Here is a 24,373-nt window from a genome sequence, read left to right as displayed (position 1 = left end):
TGTCTCCAACAGTCAATATAAGGAAACTGGCCGTAAAGTTCAGGCCTACCCGATACAGCCACGTGTAAGCGCTGTACCAGAGTTGGATCCAAACTGCCACGTGGCGGCCATGCCGCAACCAAAGTAGGCCACTCCCTAGTGCACAAAGTGACCAAACGTACAGGGGACATCTTAACCCCAAAATCACAAACTTTGAATCCCTTTTTAAAATTCTTAACCATACATCCTAAGGGATCCGGAATCGTTGACTGCGACGCACCCATATTAAACAATGGAACGTCGTCGACAACGAATACTATACACGCGTACTATTCAACAGTCACACCCGTTTCCTCTGGCAACAGCACCACGTGGTACGGTTACCAAGTGAAACGTACACAATAACAATAAACACTCAGGGAATTCCCGTACACACACAGCTGCTACACCAGTCACTATATAATCAATATTATGCCCTTTGGCGTAACTACACAGTCACCCACGCTATAATTCTCTATATACGAATTACCCGTCTATAACACACCCAGTAACATCGTCTTTTACAAATAGCGGTTACAGCACGGTTAGCATAGGTCAAAGCACAAGTTAAGGTCACAATACAATTATTAGTGGTTATGGTGTTAAAACATGCAATGGACGACAATGATTAGTACTTATTATACAATGTCAGTAAATATACAGGGTTATGGTACCGTGCACTATAATACAGCAACACACTATTAACACTCTCGCTAGACGGCTGAGCTCGCGCTATCTAACAAGATATACACTTTACTAAACAATCGTTAACACATTTACAATTCCCAACTAAACTATTGGCCAGTACCTTGAATGGACTACCTAAAACTATATACACCCGTTTTGGTTAGCCACACTGCCCAATCACCACATATATAGCGAGCTAGAGAACCGAATTTACACAGGCGCCTCTTAGTCGCACTATCAAAAGTCTAGTGGGTTCCAAATTTACACGCCTTCCCACTTAGCCCAGATAGGATGAGAACTAGCGAACCGAATTTACACAGGCGCCGCTTAGTCTCCCGGTCCCTCCGACCTAGCGAACGTAATATACACCCTAGAACGCTAGTCTAGACAAGACACCGGTGTCCGGCTAGGGCTATCTTACACCTGGACCCCGCCTGACTAACCAAATCAAACGGTCTGACTAAAGAGCGTTCGATCGAGCGGTGCGCCTTCGCTCCTTCCCTCCGACAGAGGGGGCAGATACAGATTCAAAAACCCCTTTGGGCCTACCGCACAATCGGTATACCCCTAGCGGGTCCTGCCGTCTAAAACAGCAGTTATCTTACCTCCTCGTTCCTGAACCTGAGTTCACACTCATCGACGGGGACACCCCAGCACTTCTTACGTAGAGGCCGATGATCTCCTGGACAACAGACCAGTGGCGCCGAGACGAAGGGAGGTCCACGCAGAAGTTCAGGGGTGCAGCCGTAGAGAACGTGGGCAAAGATAGACCGTCTCACGCCTCTGCCTCTCAGCTACCGTTGAACGATGAGCTTCCCGGCCAATGCACCAAATGATACCGGAGAAACTGACGGAAGCCAAGCACAGAGAGATGGACACAGGTTTCTTCAGGAAGGAAGAGATTCTTTATTGGATCACCGATCGGGACTCAGAGGGACTAGCGTCACCAAAATACAGCAAAGTCTGAGTACTGAATACATAGAGTACATTCCTTATATAGCACTGTAGCTCCTCCCACAATTAACTACACCCACACATACCCTTAACCTATTTAATGAATAGAGTCTAAACTCATCCATCCGGTCTAACCACGTGGCTCATCTGATACAAAGGAGAGGGACGCGTAATTCCAGTTCTTACATTCCTGCACCTGGTCAGTACAGTGATGACAGTATCTTAGCTACGTGTAATTAACCAACTGATACTACAAACACATATACATACATATGCCTTGTGGCAATCTTAGCCTGCTAAACTTGTATTTTACTGGAATTACATCACAGAGGAACCCAGCCAGGGTACAGGGACTCCGCTACAAAATGTGGAATGCTCTGCCTGATGTAGTGGTTTTATCAGAGTCTCTACAGATGTTTAAACAACAACTGGATGCATACTAACCAAAACATAATTTTGAATTTGTGGGGTAATAGCTTCTTAATCCAAGGATAACTATGACTACCTATACGGGGTCAAGAACGATTTTATTCCTAGTTTGTTGCAAAGTTGAAAGTGCTTCAAACTGTGTTTTTTTTCTCTCCCTTTTTTGGTTCAACAGCAAAATGTGATAAAGGCTGAACTTGATGGACACGTTTCTTTTCAGCCTATGTAACTATGTAAGCCACAATGTATTCGGAGTTCTGTATGTCATTTGGGGCATTACAGAAAGAAAAAAAGTATTCCTTGCTGCAAAAAAGGAGCCATAAATTCATAGTGGACCCCTAGTGAAAGAATTGCTAAATGCAGTGCTTCTACCCATGGAAGTGGCTGTGATTCGTTTAATGAAAAACCCTGTGTAATTTGGATTTTATATTTAAGGCCAAAATAGTTGAAAATGAAAAGCTGATTGGGAGATTTTTTCCAGTTGGGCTTTTCTGGTCTAACATTTGAAATTCACTTTGATTAAATAAACTGACATTTCCCAGAGTCAACTCTGAAAACTAACACAGAGCGAGGCCCGTCTCCCTCACAGGTTCCCCCAGGCTGAGCTCAGCACACACTGAGTGAGGGAGACTCCATAAGTGGGCCAGGCTTATTTATTCCTCTCTATAACTCTCCTCCTCCTTTCTCCTCACCCCTCCTCCTCCTCACTCCATCATGGCGATGCATAACAAGGCCACTCCACCACAGATCCCCGACACACGCAGAGAGCTGGCCGAGCTAGTGAAGCGGAAACAAGAGCTAGCGGTAAAGCCATCTTTTATTTCTCTATTACTAGCACGGTCAGAGCTGCTGTGAGATGTGTTGTAGCCGCGATTTTACTCGGCTTCACGCCATAGAGTTGACGATTGCTGCGCCGGTTGCGTACTGCTAGGTTTATTACATCCGCTACGTCCGTTGCAGCGCGTAGTTGGCTTTTAGGAATTTCCCTTGCTACGAAGTTTACGTATTCCTGCAGCCGTTGTGCGACCGAACGTAAATGGCGTAACTCTGTTTTGCAGCACTTTGTTAAGAAGAAGGGAAAAAAAAAAACTGTTTGCGTATTGCTTTTTGCACGTAACATGCGTAAGCCACCCAATGCGCTAGCATATACTTTAACTATATATACGCCGCTGCTTTTGTGAATAGTATGTTGCCTTTCGGCGGGAAAGAGAAAAGCAGGGGGCTGGGCAGATGGCTTTCTGTTGCAAAGTTGTAGAAAATGGCGTTTATTGTAATTATTATATTTAAAGCAGAAGCCTTATTTTTTTTTTTTAATGTATTTTATTATTCCCTCGGCACGAGTATTATATGCACAATTTATTTTGTTCTACATAGTCAGCTCTTGTGTTTTCCCTGTATGTGTCGTATTGTTTCCAGTTTTTATCCTGTATTAAATGTTTTATATTTTATTTTTTTGTTTGTTTATTGAAAGTGTGATTTGATTTCTGTAGCATATTATTAGCAGAGGGAAATGTTTCTAGGTTGGGTTTTAGTATATGGTTACCATGGCAACGGTTTATGCTTCTGCACTCTCCAGTATCCAGACTTTTAAGGTGTAGGAAATAAACAGGAATATAGTAGTCTCTACATTGTCACAGTATATCTCTTGACTGAATTGAAATTTCAGTGGATTTCCAATAGTCAATAGAAGTATTTGGCAAAGACTCTATCTTTATGAAATAATGATTTGAGATGGGGGGAGGCTCCTATGTGACAGTGCTGCGTCAATTATAATTCTACAATTAAATAATGTAGTGCCAACATATTCCCCATCATTGTACAATAGTTAAACAAGACCCTTATTTAAAAGGACCGCTTAATGTAGTGGTTCTGGTGGCTATAGCAGGTCTCTGCATACTTAGCAATGTAAACTCTACTCTTTAAGAGAAAAGGCAGTGTTTATTTGCCTGCAGTCACTTGCCTGCAGCTGCAGTCACTCGGTGACTAGAGGCGCTTTCGAAATCGGTGCACTGTGTGCAGCACCTACGTTCAGCACATGGAGATGCTGAACATTCCCCATAAACATGCATTGATTCAATGCATCTCGGAGGAGATGCTGATTGGCACTATGTTTTGCTGCGCATGCGCAATAGCTTTCCAATACTTTTTTTATGGGAAAACATTGGATTGGCAGACATTGGTAAGATTGATAATCTCAGCCATGCAGGCGGGGCGAGTGATGGAGCAAATATAATTAAAATGCCTTTTTAATTCCACCGACATCATTGAATAAGGTTTTTTATTTTTCTTCTTCATTGCGAAAGCTTCATTGTTGTATTGTCTTTGCAGGAGACGTTGGCGAACTTAGAACGTCAGATCTATGCATTTGAAGGAAGTTATTTGGAAGACACACAGATGTATGGAAACATTATCAGAGGATGGGATCGATACTTAACAAACCAGAAGTGAGTGTCATAAGTACTTTAAAAATACCAAGAAATTAAAGGATATAAATTTCTTTCTCATAAAGTATTACTGTGTTGTACTACTGCAGTTCAAGGATTTCAGATATTTCTGGCTGCATTGCTCATGCTTTGGTGATACTACTAGATCCAAATCTCCAACAAAAATAAATCAAATGTTAAAGGAACCCTCCAAGCATTCCAATCACTACAGTGGTGTTTGCAAATGTACATAGGGTCTGCTGCACTCCCGCCAATAATCCATTAAAAGCTGGAAGCTCCTACACAGAAATTCTGTTGGCTGTCCTTTTCAGGACAGTGTGTACATTACTGCCTAGAAACACCTTCACTGGCAGTCACTCAGACAGCCAATAGAGGTGCTTCCTGGGTCACTGACGTTCAGCCTCTGCATGGAGGCGCTGTACGCTCTTCATAGAAATGCGTTGATTCAATGCATCTCTATGAAGAGATGCTGATTGGGGCAGTGTTTTGCTGCGCATGCATGATTGCCTCCCAATGCTTTTCTTTGGGAAAGCATTGGCTCGACTGATATATGAACTCAACCGAGGAGGCAGAGTGGTGCGGTACCAGCCGTGAGGAGACCCGGTGAATAAAGTAAGGTGAGTAAAATCAACTTTTAAATTGGTTACAGGGGGCTGGTCACCTAAATAGTGTTATTACTGTTACAGTGACAGGAATACATGTTTGTATTCCTGTAACTATAGTGTTCCATTAAAGACGGACAGTCTACACTGATGGGGAATGTACCCAATCTTGTATATATCGTTTGATTAAGCTCTAGTTTGATTATTCTTTTCTCTTATTTCCCTTTTGTTGTTATATAGTCACAGCACAAATGCATATAACTGGTATTTCTTAAATATTTATTTTGGCCCCTCTTATGTTTCAGAAATTCAAATAGTAAGAATGATAGGAGAAATAGAAAGTTTAAAGAAGCAGAAAGACTTTTTAGCAAATCTTCAGTCACATCTGCAGCGGTGAGTACATCATCTGTGGCGCTGTCAACTATAACCAGTTTTTATACACTTCAGTACTGCAATAAAAAAAAAAATATATGTGTGTGTGTGTGTTTAGACAGCCACCACACACAAATAATTAAAACCACTTGTACACAAATATGATACAACAAGATGTCCACAAAAACACACACCATACCACAAACAAAAAAGCATGCACAACACAGACATCCCAAACACATGTACAACTCCACACAGTATCTCACAAAGCTGCCACCACACCCGTACATAAGAAATTCCTTCACATACATAAACATTACTTAACAATAGGATTCCCACACAAAGGGACTTCAGTGTTTTTACTTTGACAGAGTGCCACCAAACAGTTTCTTACCCCTGGTTTACATGGTCATCTGCACATTGAGAAATGATTGGTCCACATTAATACTGCCCATAACCAATGTATTTTAGTGATTTTCATTTATATAGAAATATTTTGAAATGTTTGCATAAATTTTCACAGGCCATTTTCTTTTCTTTTTTTTTTTTTTTCTTTTTTTTAGGCTGTAAGTGCATTGGCCGGTGTACAAGACCAAATGGTTGAAAAACGTAAGTATTATCTCTTGCAATTTTTAAAATTAATTTTTTTTTTTTTTTAAACTTCATTTAATAGTTGAATAAGACTTGGTGAAACTTACATTTTCACATTTGCCGCATTGTTTTATATATGGAAATCTTTCAAATCTGCTCAATGAGGCGACACCGTTACCTTTTTCCCATTTGCATCAGGAGTAATGACTCAGGAAAATCATAAACACAAAGCTCTTTAATGTCAATGTATTCTAACACAGAGCTCAACATTTCCACTCTCCACTAGCCATTGGTTAGGGAAAATGTATCCATTGTCTTTGTGCCGAACCTCAGGCTTACAGTGGCAAGTAATCTTTAAGGCCTGGCTAGTAGTGTAAGACTTGAAATGTAAGTCCTATTCTAATGTGCTCCAACTTGTGCATAAGGCAAAATAGGTCAGATTAAGTCTTTTTTGTATATATTTTTTGACCTCTATTGGAATGACATTCCATCACATGAATCCTTCATGTGTTAGTACTGGTATGTCCTGCAAACACAAACCAAGAATCCTCCTCTAATGCAATGTTTGTCTTCTGTCTCAGTGTATGTAGTCCTTAACACAACATATGAAAAACTGAATCATCCATTCCTTCCTAACTCCATGTGCATTGATTACATTTTGTTGGCACTTCACAGACCCAATGAGGTTGTGTTTTTTTTTTTTTTCCTCCATTGCTGGTCTTCTCCCAACAGAGAAAAAAGTCTCAGCCACTAGTACTGTCAGTACTCCGGCAGAGGGAAAAAATCCACTCTTCTCACTTTACCAGATTTAATTATTTTTTACTTCTCACACACTGTTGTGCTGCTATTTTTAGGAGAACCTGGCAGTGGAACAGAAAGCGACAACTCTCCAGACTTCCAGAATCAGGAGAATGAACCCAGTCAGGATGATGTAGAGGATCTTGATGGTTCTTTGTCTGGTGTGAAGCCTCAGAAAGCAGCTTCTTCAGCCAACTCTGGCAGCCATCATAGCAGTCACAAGAAGCGCAAGAATAAAAATCGGCACAGGTTGGCTAAGGAATGGTTTTATGTACTATCATTCCCTGCTAAGCTGTTACGTGCTGCAATTGTGTTTTATATTAGCTGAAACTTACACAAAATACACAGAGTGGCTTAAAGTGTTTTTTTTCTTTAAGTGCAGCAGGTTGTTTTGATTGCTAACCGTGACAAGGAAATACATTCTATGTTTGGAATACCAAATATGGAAAAGCAGCTAATATAAATTTTCATTACATTAATTTTATTGCAAAAAATGATTATTAGAAAGTATGTTAATTTGTAGAATACACTTATTTTTATTTAGATGACCTGGAATACTTACTTTGGTGTATAGGAAATGCTTGGCGTCAGCATATGATGTCAAGCAACGAGTCAGAGGCAATAGGCAACAGTAGTGTGCTTTTTGTTTTATTACATGCAAAACATTTGTGTGTAATAATTTTTTTTATATATATATATTACTTAAAAAAAAAAAAAAGTGCTGTCAATAAAATCTGATTAGGGTCTTAAGGTGGCACTGTCATTAGTTTTATTTTCTCAACTTATTTATGGTTTTAATTTCCTTTTTGCCCTTTGTATCTTAATGGTTATACTCGCCACTTACATTGTATTTTATATTGGCTATTGCTTGCTGGATTTTAATATCTGGGTGTCTGCTTTTTTTATTTTTTTTCCTCACACAATATTCTACAGTATTCCCTTCTGTAAAGTTTAATGGATTGTGGGTGAAATTGCCTTGCTTAAGCTCCGACCATTGCAAATTTTTTTTTTTTTTTAATTCACGCACTACAAAAGACGAATTAGTCGCTACTTTTTCTTATGTATAAAATGAAAACTGAATTCCACACAAAAAAAGCCCTGCAACGTGACAGTGTTGCTTTAACACATACTTTCCTTGTTTTTGTAGAGAACAGTTAGCATGAGTTGCAGATGGATACGGAAATGACTGACACTTAAAATTACTATCTATATACACATTTAAACTTCACAAAATGCATGAATATCTCATTTAAAAAAAAAAAAGTTCAGTTTCTTAGCTTTTTGGGGGGGGGGTTCACATTTAACAATTATTTGTGTTTTTAAATTGTGTTGAAAAAGTATCTGTGGAGCAAGGAGAGGAAAAAACAAACAAACCCAAAGCATTCAACAAGAAAATAAATCTTTAATATCCCCCCACTTTTTTTATTTTATTTTTTTGTATGTCGGACTCAAATGGGTTATTAAAGATGGATTGCCATGCACTAGTTAACTGAGATTTCTAAACGGCTAGAATCTTTAAAAAATATAAATATATTCCTAAGCACAATTGCAGTGGCAGCAATTTTGTTTGTGGTGGATTTGCATTTTTTTGTTTTTTTGTTTTATAACTGCTTTATTTGGCTTTCCTCTAATCCAAAGCACCAGACAGATTTACTTGTGTCTTGTTTTTTTTTTTTTTTGTAATTTTATTTTTCTTTCTTCCCTTTCTCTTTCAGATTAGCATAACATATATCAGTCCAGTTAAACTAATTGGTGTATTAATTCCTATTGCTTTCTTCTATTTTTTTTTTTTCTTTATTTTTTTTTAATGCTTCCCCCAGTCCATCTGGCATGTATGATTATGACTTCGAGTAAGTGTGCATCTTCTGTCTGTACTACTGCCTATGTGTTTTGTTTTAAAAGTAATAATGCATGATTTCAGTCTCTGCATCTGTCATTGATTTTTACCTTGAAATACTGAAGGTCATACTGTTTTATATAAGAACTAGAATTGATAAATGTACTTGGTTGCTCATTATGTAAGAATATTTAATCTTTCAATCTTCTGGCAGTAGTGTTGGTCCCACTAAAATGACTCCTCTAAAATTGTGCTACTACTCATTTATTCTGTTATGCTTATCATGTTTGTGATTCTGTAGCTGTGCATTGTTCTGTCAGACTTATGCCTGTGGTATTTTTTCATTACATTATCAGTGTCCTATGTAATGAAAAAAACGTCTATTTGGACAGCATGCATCTTGCCCCAAGTACTTATGGTATGACATTATATTTTGTAAGAGCCTGCTATAGAGCTGTTCACTCTAGTAAATATAAAGCTATGGAAGCTCTGTGTAACAAATAGATTTTGCTACACGGCTTATTTGTAAAGACAAAAAAAAGTCTTGATTAATCTGAGTATGAAACTGCAGAATGTCAAACTTTTTCCGTGGTGTTGAAGTGCTTAGGATTAATAGATGGCAGATATAAATATTTATCTTTTGTAAATGGGGAAGTAGTTAAAAAATATATGTATAAAAAGGTCTATAAATTAATATACATATTACTCAAAATTGCATGCTATAGCAGACTTAACTGTTTTACATACAAGCTTTTGATCTTGTAGATTTAATGATGTACTGTAATGTTACAAAATGTGAAGCATTTTTTTTTCCCCGTTTCTTATTCTAGGATTGACCTCAAATTGAACAAAAAGCCAAGATCTGTAAGTATCTGTCCATTTTATTCTTAATCTTGTATACTTTCATCTAGACTTTCTGATAACCGTAGATAGTGTTGCAAAATTTGAAGCTTCATCTCTAGTCTGAAAATGTGGGTTGAAGTTTGTTCAATTAAATGGGTATTCTAATCACCATAACCACTACAGTGCATTATAGTGGTTTGCTAAACCAGACATTCATACTTCCATACATTAGCATATGTACTTGTCAGCTGACATTCTCAGCCAGTAAATACTTTTCACAGCTGGTATGGTTATGCTTTAGTATGAAATCCAGTTTTAGCCTATCCCTGCTGACTAGTAAAATTGTGGGAGCCAAATAGAGCCAGGTAAGTGCTAAACTATATGGCAATTATTTGACATGTTGATAAGGAAAGGTGTTGGGCTTTGTAGCAAACCACAATGTGGGTTAATTCACTGCTCAAACCAGGGAGATCTGGGGTATCAATGGATACCTGGGACTCTGTCAGCTGGAGCTATTTTTTCACAGCTACAGACTGAGCGATGAGCTGTATGCAGCACCTTAAAGTCATTGAGAACACTAAGGCTGCACAATTGTTCTCAGCTGTGGTGATTCTAAGGCTGCAGACTGCTGAAAGGAAACCACTTTTTGAGATGGTGCTGGGACTTGCCAGCTGCCCAGCACCAATCACAGTGCAATTGGCTGGAAAAGCATGTTTTGCATCACATTACATGAAAATGTTCCTGTAATGCTGAAAAAAGCCAGTAGATGGCAGCAACATAAGTCTGTACTGGTTTAACTAGGAAACACATCTGCTATCTGTGCTGACATTTGCAGATGGTTTCCTTATGGTTGGGGGTAGTAGTAGGGTTAGAGTTTGTTAGGTTTAGGGTAAGACAGTGGTTTCCAAACCAGTCCCCAAGGCATGCCTACCAGTCCAGGATTTAAGGATTAACCAGTTGTGTCAAACAAAACACTTTAGACCCAACTGGGTAATCGCTAAATCCTGGATTGGTAGGCATGCCATTGGACTGGTTTGGAAACCACTCGGGTAAGGGGTATGATAAAGTTAGCAATAACTACCAAAAATGTATAATGTAGGTATAAATATAGGACATTGAAAGAAAGCACGCTCTGACATTTTTTAGAATCCATGTATAATGTAGAGACCCTTAAAGTAGAAAAGTTGCAAGAATTCTAGGTTTTCTTTTGGTTCAGAACATGGATAATTACCTCTGTCCTTAAGGGGTTAAGATATTTTTATGAACTTTGTCTGCAGAGATGCAAAACATTATAAAATAAATATAATTATAAAATAAACAAACTCACACTTTTTTGAGAATTGCAGATATAAGCATCTGGTATGTCAATACATTTGAATAGAAAAACTGTCCAAAATAACCATATAGAAACTTCTAGGAAAGGATGACCTCCATGATATTGATTACTATACCAAAATATAGCTAAATGATTAAAATGTAAATTGCAATTTCCATGCCAAAGAATATTCTTTTCTTTTTATTTTATTTGAGAGCAGATGTTATAATTTTACTATGCATACATCTGGAAACTAGAAGGGGAAAATACCTTCTTGCTGGCAAATTTGTCTATATTGAATATGTATTTACTTGAAGGTTAACTTGACATCTACATGCTTAAGTCCTCTGTAATTCGCTTTCTTTGAAAAAAATTAAAATTTTGCATCACTAGAGAGTACTTCTTATACCGTACTCAAGATTTTTAACACATGCTTTCCGCTTCTCTTTATCAAATCTGCAACATACGTTTCAGTATAGAACTTGTTCATGTTTGTTTTTAGGATTACTGAGGAGCGTGAATCCACTCTTCCAGAGGCATCACAATCCTCTGCACAGAACAACTTTCACTTCCAATCCAAGAGTTTCCCACAGCTTTATGCCAAGAGGAAATTTCAAGAGGACTGCAAAAGCGTGTATTTTTGAAATATGAATGAAGATTCCGTGGATCCAGCAGAGCAGTTCGTTAATTTTTTTTTTTTTTTTAATCCTGAATTCCGGCCATTGCTTGTATAGCAATTTGCAACTGCTTATCTACAAAATGACATTATCAGTCGTGCAGCAATACAAAGTTGATGGATTTTTATTTTTTTTCATGTAGGAGGGTTTTTTTTAAAAAAATATATAAAAAAGAGAAACTTTGTCCACTTTTTTTTTTTCTTAAATCAATATGTAATGTGTCTGCATGTCCACTTCCTACTGTAGTGTCTTGAAAAGACATCATCTCTAAGCAAAATGTTGTTTAGGTAATGCTAGACTGTGGACTTTTCTTAAGTTCTATAGAATATGTTTCATAGGATAATATAGAAATTGAAAAGGTTGATCACTGGAAGTACCTTTTACATTCTGGTACTTTGGTGTCCAATTTTAGTTGCAGTCAACCATTTGTATGACTGCTGATGGACATCTAAGCCAGGCAGTGTTTGTCTCTCGCTCACCCCCTCTTCCCCCCCCCCCCCCCCCCCCAAGGATATTTCCTGATTACTAATTAGTTTGCCTTGCTGCCTTTCATTCAGAATATACAATCTTTAAATTAGACTGCTAACATACTCTTATTTAAGAAGAACTTGTGCTCTACTGGTTGTTAATATGCATTTAATAGATTTTTGTATTGTGATGTATAGTTTTTCTTTTAAATTGTGAATATATGTACATATTTTTGTTTTATATGGTTTGTTTTCGCTTCCTTCCCTCTATCCAAACCTGTTAAAAACAACCATATTCTGTTTGCTTTTTAAATGTTAGGACTTTGAAAATAGTTCTGTAGGACATATTTTATTGTTTATGCTCCACCACTCCACAAACCTATGTTAACCCCTTAAGGACCAAGCTTCTGGAATAAAAGGGAATCATGACGTGTCACACACGTCATGTGTCCTTAAGGGGTTAAAAACAGCCATATTTCATTTTTTTTTCCAATTACCGTATTTTTTAAAAGCGTACTGACATAAAACCTCCTTAATTTCTGTCTAATTTAAATGTTAGGACTTTGAACATTTGCATTTTTGAAAATTGTTCTGTAGAAGTAATTTTATTTTCCTATCCCTGGTATAGATCATGCATCTCCAGTCTCACTGCTCAATCCTCTGCCATTTATGTTTCTGTTCATGAAGCCCTAGCCACACCTCCCCTGGCAGTGACTCACACAGCCTAAATGGGGTGGGGGAGGGGGAGAGAGAGGAAAGGTTTCCTTTTTAACCCCTTAAGGACCAAACTTCTGGAATAAAAGGGAATCATGACATGTCACACAGGTCGTGTCCTTAAAGGGACACTCCAGGCACCCAGACCACTTCTGCCTATTGGAGTGGTCTGTGTGCCAACTCCCATTACTCTTAACCCTGCAAGTGTAATTATTGCATTGTTTATTTTATTTTTTTTATAAACTGCAATAATTACCTTGCAGGGTTAACTCCACCTCTAGTGGCTGTCGACTAGACAGCCACTAGAGGGCACTTTCTCCTTCATAGCACAGAAAACCTGTGCTAGAGCGTTGCTGGACGTCCTCACGCTGTGTGAGGATCTCCAGCGTCGCTTGCTTCCCCATAGGAAAGCATTGCGCATTCGGTCTCACCGGTGGGTGGGATCAGTCTCGCCCATCGGCCTACGTAATGCAGAGGAGGAGTGGCGGCGGAGGGAGAAGCAGCGACGTGGGACATGTCTGCCTCTGGTAAGTCACTGAAGGGGTTTTCAACCCTTCATCAATTGGGGGGTGGGAGGGAGAGGGGACCTGCAGTGCCCTTTTACTGGCACTGGAGTTTCCCTTTAAGGGGTTAATCAAACATTGGCTTACTTGAGAGGTATTTATCTCCATCTCTGTAAATTGGACTTTGATCACACACAGGAGGGTGCTGAATGGTCCAGAGGCTATTAACAGAGCAGGAGGGAGATTCTAAATTTAAACAAAATGTGTAATAAAGGAGGTTTAAACATTAGATCTCCCTTTATGGAAAGTTTTTAGGAAGACTAATACACATGCTGTGGCTAGGGCTGCATAAACAAAAGTAAATTCCTAAATAGCAGATAATTAAACAGTGAGACTGCAGGGGCATGATCTATACACCAAAACTGCGTAGTTAAGATAAAGTTGTTTTGGTGACTATAGTGTCCTTTTTAAATTAGTGTCCTGGTACATACTTACTCCTAGATGTCAAAATACAATACCAGTTGTAACTGGATGGAACGTTGGCATGTATTCATGGTTTTTTATGCAGTCAAATATTGACCTTGTCCTTTTAAAAATGTTTCTTAGAATAGAAATTGACTTTTGTCTACGGAGACCTACTTGTTACTGGAGTACGTTTACCTAGCTACTGTGTGGCTTACATGTTTTAAAGTAGTTAAAAAACTACAATTAAAGCTAGTTAGCACAGGAGCTAATACAAGTGTATTTTTTTTTGTTCCATATACCCTTCATGATTTTTTATTTTTTTCTTATTGTAATGGGAAGAATATTGATTAACTCTTTCAGCAGACGATTGATGTTAGAATGCAGAATTTATATGTTTGGTATAGTGTCGTGTCTTTTTCGTTTGCATTGGATTTCTATTTATATCAAAATTTAACTCTAGTGCTTTTATTTTTAGTTTTATCCATATTTAATTCAATTATTTGTTATCATTTAGCAATGGTTAAAAGTTCCTGTTCATGAAGTCAGGACATAATCCTCCGTCCTCCAAATCTGTTTAAAAAAAAAAAACCAAAACAAACAAACTTTTAAATCGATTACTTGTTTGGATTTTTTTTTTTTTTTTTTTTTTTTACAGTGACGTAAAGCAGAGCTCAATAGAACCCAGGAGTCAGATCCTCAGGTCAACTCATGCCAAAATGTCAACCAGCACATAAATTTAGGTCCATTAAAGGAGAAGGTCTACATGTGTATCTCCTACACTGCCATACCGTTAAATACTCCCAATCAACCAAGAATCTGTATAATACTGATTTACTTAACCTTTTAGCGGTTCCCCTTGTCCCTGAAGTCATTGACTTTTCAGTCTCTCAACATGCCATGGGGGGCCCTAAAAAAAACTCCCCCTCCCATGCCTGTATGCTGTTTCTGCCCTTGTACTTGTTATCTTGCAGAGTTGATTACGGGTGCCTGCCCAGATGTTCACTGGGTTATATAGGTGAGCCAGTTTACACAAAAAAACTTGTACATCCATATGCTTTTACAAATACACAATTTTCTAATGTATACATTTTGTGTGAAATGTAGCAAAATTGGTTTTTGTTTTTTTCCTCTGGCTTCTTGTTTCTGTGAAAACGTCTCAAGCTTTGACTAAAGAGGTGTTCCATAAAAATTAAGAAGGAAAAGTAAATGGTGACGTTGGTGGAAAACTGGAGTCAGTGGAAACACTCATGGAAAAGGGGGAAAAAAAAAAGTGGTGGAGGTAGTGCTTTGATATCTTTCTAGAGTTGGCCTTGGCTACTCATTAAAACCTGATAGTGGAACATTTATAGCACTGTCCTCCACAAAACATTTGGTTGGCTGAGTCCACGATTGCATCTGTATACACATAATTATTGCTTTCTTTTTAAATTCAATTTACATAGTAAATATACTGTAATATATTTTACCAGGGAGGCTGCATTAGGATTTCTCTAATTTTTAAGTATGATCTGGGCCCACAAACAGTGCATTGTTACAATAGGGTGCAGCATAATATTAAAAATACAAAGTAATATTTAACCCCTTGAGGACCGATAACGGTTCAGGACCGTCATCGGAAACATCCCTTTGAGGACCGATGACGGTCCTGAACCGTCATAACAGTCTTCGGGTACTTACCTGATCGCTGTCTGTCCCCCAGCGCCGATCGGCATTTCACCCGGTCTGGGGGAGACTGTATGTCTGCCCAAGCAGTCTCCCCGCGGCAGATCAGGACCCCATGGCCACGTGATTGCTCGATCACATGGCTGCAATAGGTGCCTGTGTATATGCCTGCAGGGAGACTGTCTGTGCTGACAAGTGAAAAATCCTAATTTTTTTTTTTTTTTTTTAATGGCAATCCGTGTTAAAAAAATAAAGTGTGTGAGTGTGTATATTCTTACATGTATTATATCTATATATGTGTGTGGGAACTTTCCAAGGAGTCTTGATTACCATGGATGTCGGCAGCCTGTACACCATCATCCCACATGATGATGGTGTACAGGCCATGCGGGACCTTCTCACGCAATCACCAAACTACCATGGTCCAACCATTGAATACGTTTTGGAGTTGTTGGATATAGCGTTGCAGAATAATTACTTTCGCTTTGAGACCTCATGGTACTTGCAGGTAGCAGGAACCTCCATGGGGGCGGCCATGGCCCCCATGTATGCGAACGCATACATGTACCAATATGAGTTGAAATACATTTTGCAACAATATGAGGAACAGGTCATCAGATATTTCAGATTTATCGATGACATCCTCATCTTATGGAAAGGCACGGTGGAGGAAGCAACCCATTTCATAAGGGGCCTTAATGAGTTACCCACTCCGGTCAAAATGACCAGTCACATTGACGAACATAGTGTTCAGTTCCTGGACGTAGAGATCATGATTATTGATCAAAAGTTGGAGTACAAACTCTTTACTAAACCAACTGACCGCAACACCATTTTACACTATGGGAGCTTCCACCCTAGGCATTTAAAAACGTCTTTACCGTTCTCTCAGTTCTTGAGAGTGCTACGCAACAATTCCCAAGCGAGCCAATGTGACCTTCAACTTCAAGTGATGTACAAGAAATTTCAAACAAGAGGATATCCTCGTACCATACTAGAAGAGGCTCTTAAGAAAGCCAGAAGTACCTATACGGTCCCTGTAATACGTGATGATAAATTGACTAATCCTAGACCAGTCTTTCCAATGCTTTTCAACACCGCCAGCACGGAATTAACTACATCGGTTCGGAGAAACTGGAATATTATAGCATTGGATCCATCCCTTCCCAAGAATCTCCGCCAGAAACCATTATTTTGTTTTCGAAGAAACAGGAATCTAAGGGATATGCTGGTGAACACAGATCCCACCCACTGTTACAAGCCGACATCTAAAGACTCTAAAAACATGGGATGTGTAAGGTGTTTGGGGTGTGTCACCTGTGGACACATTATCCCTTCCAAAACCTTTAGCCATCCTCACACGGGTAAGACATTCCGAATCCAACATCGGATTCACTGTCGGAGTGACTTTGTAATCTACAAGCTGACTTGCCCGTGTGGCTTGAACTATGTCGGCAAGACAGAGACGGCACTCTGTGAAAGAATCAGGGGCCACAGATCGAGTATACGACTTGCCTATCGTGATGGCAAGTCGGACAAACCTGTGGCCCGACATTTTCTAGAACTAGCACATCCCCTAGCCTCTCTCAGGTGCGTGGCCATTGACCAGGTACCGACCCCACTTCGGGGTGGAGATCGGGGCAAACTCCTGTTACAGAGAGAGACATATTGGATAACACGGTTGGACACTATCTCGCCCAGGGGTCTGAACGAAAAATGTTCCTTTTCTATGTTCCTATGATTCCCTACTATTAGGTTGATTTTAGCACACAGCATCTCATCATCTAGGGTATAGAGAGGTGTATCATTCCACTATTTGGATGGTGTCCAAGTAATAATTTAATAATTCAATAACTTAGTACTGCTTTTTACTAAAAATTTTTTTATTCTTTATTTAATATAAAGATAACCTTTTAGCTATTATAAAAACAATTTTTTGTTACTTACATATTGATTGAGGCAGAGCAAATTGGGGGTAAAGGAAATAGTCCTGTACTCACATATTGAGACTGGACCTATTGCATATGTGCAAATCGGAAATGTTTATTATTATTATTTTTACTAGGCACTATTTTAGTCCCTTTCCTTATAAATTTACTGTACATTGTATATACTAGCACTGCTTTGTATTTTTCACTAGAGGCACATTTGATATATGTTTGTTTTTTATTATTTCACTTTAGCACTGAGGTAGAGCACTATATAATACAGACAATATTTTGGCCTTAGTTGCAGGCAATTGTTTCCCCTTAGATACATTGTTATAACTATGTTCACACCATACACTACAGGCATACATATAGCCCTTACCAATAAGAACATATAGACTTTAGTGATCGCACATCACGATATTCACACATAGCTACACAGTATAGTTCCTACATGATATTTGAGGCCATGACTTTATCACTCACTTAAGATATGATATATACAGTATCGATTTGTATTCCACATATATGCTTTCCCAATAACACCTAAATACTATTGACTATCCGCTACTGCTCGTTTAACAATTCTTTTGTTTCCCCTCCTCTCCCGACGGTCCACGGTCCGGTTGCCACGGTAACACATATACACACTGAAGGGCTTGGGAGGTTTGACTCTTGCCGCAGTCCGTAAGTGAAGGGTTTGACCAAAGTGACGATGGCGTCCCTGGTCGCCCGGCAACGACATACGGCGAATCAGACACCTCGGATCCGACCATGTGGGTCAGGTACCCGGAAGTGAAGTGTGTTGATGCGGAGGCAGCTGTGATCCGTTCGACGGCGGGAATAGAGGGGTAACACCTGAATATGTAAGTACACCAATTAAGATTCTCCCTATATAAGCTTGCTTATTTCATTGTCTAAGTTGTCCTGATGAAAGCTCCATGAGGAGCTGAAACGTTGACGTCTTGAACTGAATTAAAGAAAACTTGTATTTGAGAATTCCTGGAGTGCCGGTATTTTTTTGGATATTTATAATTTTTGCTGCCAGAGCACCAGGTAACATTGTTTTGTTTTGTTGGAGTGCAAGAATATTCTCTTGTTTTTATATATGTGTGTGTGTGTGTGTATATATATATATATATATATATATATATATATATATATATATCTTGTATACATAATGTCAAACTAAGTGTATATTTATATATACACATATTAATATAAAAATACACTTATATTTAAACTACACACGTGTGTATATATACAATATACATAATAACTATATATTGTATGTGTATATATAAAGTAGGCTAATAAAAATAAATTAAAAAAATGTAATTTTTTTCTAACGGTATTTTGATATTATATATAAATTAATATCAATACACTTAGAATGTAACGAGAGAATATATATATATATATATATATACGTAGACTTAAAATATATAAATATATTTAAATTCTACGTGCATATTTATGTAATATTTTTACCTAATTAATTTTATTGATTGCAATTTGAGGGACATGCCTGACAACCCAGGCCAAAAGTCCTGAGAATTTCATTTGCTAGCACTGTGTTTAACCCTGTAACTTTTTATGACACCCTAAAACCTGTACATATGGGGGGAGGGGGTACTGTTTTACTCGGGAGACTTTGCTGGACACAAATATTAGTGTATCAAAACCGTAAAACGTATCACAGCGATGATATTGTCAGTGAAAGTGATGTTTTTTGCATTTTTCACACACAGACGTCACTTTCACTGATGATGACATTGCTGTGATACGTTTTACTGTTCTAAAACACTAATATTTGTGTTCAGCAAAGTCTCCTGAGTATAACAGTACCCCACATGTAGAGGTTTTATAGTGTCTGTGAAAGTTACAGGGTCAAATATAAGGCTTGATTTTTCATTTTTTGGCAGATTGGTTATGTTGCCTTTGAGAAGTGTATGGTAGCCCAGGAATGAGAATTACCCCCATGATGGCATACCATTTGCAAAAGAAGACAACCCATGGTATTGCAAATGGGGTATGTTCAGCCTTTTTTTTTAGTAGCCACTTAGTCACAAACACTGGCCAAAGGTAGCGTTTTTTTTGCATTTTTAACACACAAATATAAATGCTAACATTGGCTAGTGTTTGTGACAAGGTGGCTAAAAAAAAAATGGACATACCCCATATTGAATACCCTGGGTTATTAAAAAAATATGTACATGTGAGGTGTGATTTGGGGATTTATGACCGATAACAGTGTTACAATGTCACTATTCATAAATAAAAAAGATATATGCTGCAATTTCCTACTTTTATTTATAAGCCTATAACTTGCAAAAAAACAATAACGCGTGTAAACACTGGGTGTTTTTAAACTCAGGACAAAATGTAGAATCTATTTAGAAGTTTTTTTTTCATTAGCTTTTGTAGATAAGTAAACGATTTTTTTAAAGTAAAAGTCTAAACTTTTTTTTTCCTTTTCAATTTTTCACTTTTTTTTTTTTTTATAGTAAAAAATATGACATGATACAAATAAGGGTATGTAAAGAAAGCCCTTCTTATCCTGAAAAAAAAAATATAACTTGTATGGGAACCGTAAATGAGAGAGCGGAAAATTACAGCCATACACAAACGCCACAAAAGTGTCAAAACTGCTCTGGTCCTTAACGTACAACATCGCAAAAACAGGCCCGTCTTTAAGGGGTTAAATACACATATACACTTAACACAGAACAAGTAGGAAATATAATCAACCATGATTACAGATGCTGCAGTCTGTACTGAGATATGTTGACAGAGACCTCTAATGGGATTTTAGTGTGAAGGAAGATTTTATTGCGTATGTGAGGTTGTTCCATAGGTGTAGTTCTGTAGGAAAATAAAGATCAAGCTACTTTCTTTTTGTAATGCAGTAGACTAAAGTGCTTGTACTGGATCTGAGATTATAGGAGATGGTAATGGCTGGGGAGAGCATTCTATTCAGGGTGGGAGCTTCCCAGAAAATCTTAAACACAAGACTGGAAAGATTGAGAGTGCATCTGGACTCCAGTGACAGCCAGTTTAGCTCTTTCAACATGTTACAATGGTGGGCCATGTAATTACATTATAGCACAAAGCGAGAGAACTAATTCTACAATTTAGTAAGTTTATGAAGGTGGCTTTGTGGCGCAGGCGCACAAACTACATCACCATTCTATGTCTGGCATTGCAGTTGTTGCACAGCATACTTCCTTACCGAGGGGGCTTAGGCAGGATTAGTTTCTGTTCGAGGCACCAAGTTTGATGAGCGTTTTTCAAGAAACCAGAAAATAGATTGGGGTCTAGCAACATACCTATATATTTGAAAGAGTGAACTTCGGTCAGTGTATTATTTCATTTTGTATAGATGCATAGCTCTGAATTTTTTATTTATGTAATTTAGGCATAATGATGTCGCGAACATAAAATTTTTGGTTCGCAAATGCGAACTTCCGCAAATGTTCGCGAACGGGCGAACCGCCATAGACTTCAATAGGCAGGCGAATTTTAAAACCCACAGGGACTCTTTCTGGCCACAATAGTGATGGAAAAGTTGTTTCAAGGGGCCTAACACCTGGACTGTGGCATGGCAAAACTCCCATGGAAAATTACATAGTTGATGCAGAGTCTGGTTTTAATCCATAAAGGGCATAAATCACCTAACATTCCTAAATTGTTTGGAATAACGTGCTTTAAAACATCAGGTATGATGTTGTATCGATCAGGTAGTGTAAGGGTTACGCCCGCTTCAAAGTGACAGACCAAACTCCCCGTTTAACGCACCGCAAACAGTCCATTTGCACAACCGCAAACTCCCCATTTGCACAAGGTTGGATACCAAGCTATCCATGTCCCGTTCCTTGTCCTCACTGATGTCATTGAAGGTCTCTTCCTCCACCCAGCCACGTACAACACCAAGGGTCCCCGAAAGGTACACTACTGTTACACCAGATATGAGGTGCACTGGTGTGACACTGTGCCCTGGCAGGCCCTGAAGCGCACACGTGTGAAGGAAACTGACTGCTATTATTTCACAGTCAAATTTCTAGTTTTTTTTTTAATGTACACTACTGTTACACCAGTGATTGGCCCACGTCATGCCTACGCCCCCAAAACGTTCGTGTGTGGGGGTGCTGGAATGACGTGTGCCAATGGGAGCCTGAATCAACTTTTGGCTCCCACTGCCCCTTTAAGAGCGAGCTCGTGACTCGAGCCGTGCTCCTAGTGCCAGGCGGGCCACGTGACCGATCACTGCGGTCAGTGCACGCGGCTAAGTCAGAAGAGGAGATCAAGCCGCATGCGGCTCGTGTGGAGGCAGGAGTGATCCAGCCACGTGCGGCTCAAGCTTAGGAGCCAGGTCGGTCCCAGGATAAGGTAAACACAGCCACAACCACTTATCCCAATCACACACCTTTCCTAACGTCCTATCCCATTAAAAGCATTTTACCGCGTATTTAATAAAACAGACCCCCTACTTCATCCAGGTTACCGATCGATGGTTCGATATTCTGAGCCCTCTCTGATTTACTGTACACGACTATTCGATATTCCCACAAATTTTATATAGCATTTTATGTTTGCTTGAGACCACCTTAAAAATATTGGATATTGCTAAAAATCATGATCACTACATACTTTCTCTACAAACCTCTAAAACGAACCAAACTACTCATTAGACTTGGGCACTTCAGAAATTTCTGTTTCGTACAAATGTATTCTTACGAAAAAGAAATTAGTTTAGTCAGAACCGAAATTCGTCAATTCTTCCATTCGTTTTCGTACGATATTCGTTAATAATTTCGTTTTAGATAAACTAATTCGTTCATTCCGCGCAATTTAATTGAACCAAATGAATTGAATACATAAAACTATGTTCCCTAATCCCTAAATACCGAATAGCTTCAACCGAACTCAGTATAACCATTCGTGTAAAATTTTTTACATTGATCTAACAGCATGGCATTGAATGCTGTATGTCGTTTAATTTACGCCTAAAACTCCCGAACCGTCAAATGCGCGAACGCTGCCAATCGCATGAAAATGTATTGGCAATATCAGTAAACTACCGAACACCACTTACTATAGTCATTCGCATCTCGAATGACATTGCAAATGCAATGCATTGCTTTTGCTTAGTTTCTTGGGCTCATGAATCATCATGCTTCCCTGACAGGTGGTACTGGAAACAGAGTATAATTTTATAAGAGAGTGGGAAAGTAGGAGCCAATTAAATAGGCTTTTACATACTGCCAGACAAAACTGTAAAATAAAAAGTATCAACTCAAGGCAGTCCTTCAATGCAAAATCTATCCAGATTTTCTATAGGCCAGCCATTCAGCCATTTTGGAGCTCAGCCAGCCCACCACCCTGTCAGCCATTTTAGGCACTTTGATAGGGACCTTGCCAGAAGTGGTCATGTCCTCCTCCAGCTCCACATCCAACTCTGGCCAGGAGGAAGGAGAAGCAAGTGGGAGAAGCATGAAGAAGCAGAGACAGCCAATGATTTTAAAAGGAGCAGTTCCTGGGAGGAAGAATAAATATGCTGATAGCTTTCGTGCAGAGGAGAATACAGAACTGGTAAACAAGCTTTGCCAGTACTACCAATGTATGTTTGGGGGAGCAGCCAAAAAGACTTCAAGAGCAAAGAAGGACAATCGGTGGAGGAAGATTGTGGCAGCGGTGAATGCTGTTGGAGGGAACAACCGCACCCAGGAGGTGGTGAAGAAACGGTAAGTGCACTTATATTCCTAAAAAATAATTTTCTTTATGCCATGTTTTTTTTAAACTTATTTTTTTCCTCCATGTGCTTTTGCTACACACCCAACCAGTGTCAGCTATGCTTTTAAAGTCTTTTAAAAGTGAGGGTTGGGTCACTTAAGCACATAGAGGGAAAAAAACACCATGTGCAGCTCAGCTTTAAAGGAACACTATAGTGACAGGAATACATGTTTGCATTCCTGTCACTATAACTGTGAAAACACAGTTTAACCTCCCTCTCAGCAATGTAACTGTAATTAAAGGGACACTCCAGTGCCAGGAGAACAAATTGTTTTCCTGGCACTGCAGGTCCCCTCTCCCTCCCATCCCCCACCCCAGGGGGAGACCAATTGCGCATGCGCGGACGCTGGCGGGGTGAGACCTACTGCGCATGCGCGGCAATGCTGCACATGCGCATTAGACCTCCCCATCAGAAAGCATTGAAAAATGCTTTCAATGCTTTCCTATCGGGGTTTCAGCGACGCCACTAGAGGAGGAGTTAACCCTGCAAGGTAAATATTGCAGTTTATGAAAACTGCAATATTTATTTACAGTTGCAGGGTTAAGGGTAGTGGGAGTTGGCACCCAGACCACTCCAATGGGCAGAAGTGGTCTGGGTGCCTGGAGTGTCCCTTTAATTACTCATCCTTATAGCAGAGCTGTGCTCTGCCTCCTTGGCTGCAATCTTCATAATTGACAAGATCAGCAAATCCAATGCTTTCCCATAGGAAAGCATTGGGAGGCTGTCATGTTGCAAAACGCCGCTGTTCTATCAGATATCTATATCTATCAGATTTCTATATTGACGACCCTTCCGGTGCCCCCATGTCACCAGAAGTGACGCGAGATCAGCTGCGCACCAGCAGGCATCGAGGTGTAGAATTCTGGTGGAGGTACCGCGAGCATGTGTGCCGCCTCTGATGACACTCGATCAGCTGGGCCTTTAATCTGAAGGGTGTACCGCGCATGCGCTCGGCACATCCTTCAGCTATAGAAATCTGATGGGTGTAATGCGTATGCGCGCAGCCCATCCATCAGATATAGCAATCTGATGGGTGTGCAGCACATCCTTCAGATATAGCAATTGGATGGGTGTACTGTGCATGCGTGCAGCACATCCATCAGATATTGCAATCTGATCTACAAATCTGACGGATTTCTGTACCACAGCTTACACTGTGTAGTAACATACACAGTGTAGGTGAATGTGGTGTTAAATAAAGGAGATGCATGGTTAATGGGGGTGACACACAGGGACAGGGGGTTAATAGGGGTGATACACATGGGATGGGGGATAT

At 39.3% G+C, this 24,373-nt stretch overlaps 1 protein-coding gene across 2 annotated transcripts; it reads left to right on the top strand.

Annotated features, from left to right (window-relative positions):
• Window positions 1-2,767: 2,767 nt before the first annotated feature.
• On the top strand, window positions 2,768-11,693 carry MEAF6 (MYST/Esa1 associated factor 6). 2 transcript variants are annotated; one of them, XM_063444488.1, is made up of 8 exons: window positions 2,768-2,889; window positions 4,414-4,529; window positions 5,437-5,524; window positions 6,067-6,112; window positions 6,949-7,141; window positions 8,713-8,742; window positions 9,560-9,593; window positions 11,390-11,693. In XM_063444488.1, exons 1-8 carry the CDS (start codon window positions 2,800-2,802, stop codon window positions 11,396-11,398), a joined length of 606 nt encoding a protein of 201 aa, XP_063300558.1. In that variant the 5' UTR covers window positions 2,768-2,799; the 3' UTR covers window positions 11,399-11,693. The 2 variants fall into 2 exon arrangements, with proteins under 2 accessions (XP_063300558.1, XP_063300559.1); XM_063444489.1 differs by lacking the exon at window positions 8,713-8,742 and having other exon boundaries at window positions 2,769-2,889.
• The last annotated feature ends 12,680 nt before the right edge of the window (window positions 11,694-24,373 follow it).

This window comes from Pelobates fuscus, chromosome 1 (genome assembly GCF_036172605.1).
Source record: "Pelobates fuscus isolate aPelFus1 chromosome 1, aPelFus1.pri, whole genome shotgun sequence".
NCBI lineage: Eukaryota > Metazoa > Chordata > Amphibia > Anura > Pelobatidae > Pelobates > Pelobates fuscus.
This window is presented reverse-complemented; position numbering and strand designations above follow the sequence as displayed.